The sequence below is a fragment of the Poecilia reticulata genome, linkage group LG19 (assembly GCF_000633615.1).
Source record: "Poecilia reticulata strain Guanapo linkage group LG19, Guppy_female_1.0+MT, whole genome shotgun sequence".
In the NCBI taxonomy this organism is placed as follows: domain Eukaryota; kingdom Metazoa; phylum Chordata; class Actinopteri; order Cyprinodontiformes; family Poeciliidae; genus Poecilia; species Poecilia reticulata.
The window spans coordinates 2,139,268-2,139,905 of record NC_024349.1 but is presented as its reverse complement, the minus strand read 5'-3'; the positions used below and the strand labels follow the sequence as shown (position 1 = coordinate 2,139,905).

General features: G+C 49.2%; 1 protein-coding gene across 1 annotated transcript in view; it reads left to right on the top strand.

Annotated features, from left to right (window-relative positions):
* The window catches only part of ntn2 (netrin 2), a 59,463-nt gene that overhangs the window by 47,643 nt on the left and 11,182 nt on the right, over window positions 1–638 (top strand). The window contains exon 4 of the mRNA XM_008436404.2: window positions 376–525. Coding sequence (XP_008434626.1) covers window positions 376–525 — 150 coding nt within the window. The remainder of the gene's footprint in view (window positions 1–375; window positions 526–638) is intronic.

The following is a 638-nucleotide window of genomic DNA, read 5'->3' as shown; positions in this document are numbered from 1 at the left end:
GTTGCTAGGTAACAGGTGGAATTCTGCTGGGGTTGCTAGATAGCAGGTGGAATTCTGCTGGGGTTGCTAGGTAACGGGGCATCGCCTGTTGATTTGTGACGTTACATTAGGGACATTTTTGAAACGACTTATTTTCCAAACACCAAAAAAACATGAACTGAAAAATGTCTGGGTGATTTATTTAAGTGCTTATGGTTCGTTTAGGAGCAGCAGGAGCCCAAATGGACGTTCAAAAACCTGCAAAATGTAAATTATAACTCCTCTCTATATGTGTAAACAGGACTGTGGCAGCAAATTCAACCAGCTAGTTTGAATGTTTTGTTTGTGTCTCTATATTAACACCCTCCCTCCCTCCCCTTTCACACCTGCCCCCAGCGTGTGACTGCCACCCTGTGGGCGCCGCAGGCAAAACATGCAACCAAACCACCGGCCAGTGTCCCTGCAAGGACGGCGTCACAGGCATCACCTGCAACCGCTGCGCCAAGGGCTACCAGCAGAGCCGCTCACCTGTGGCCCCCTGCATCAGTGAGTGATGAATACACACTGCAACACACACACACACACACACACACACACACACACACACACACACACACACACACACACACACACACACACACACACACACACACACACAC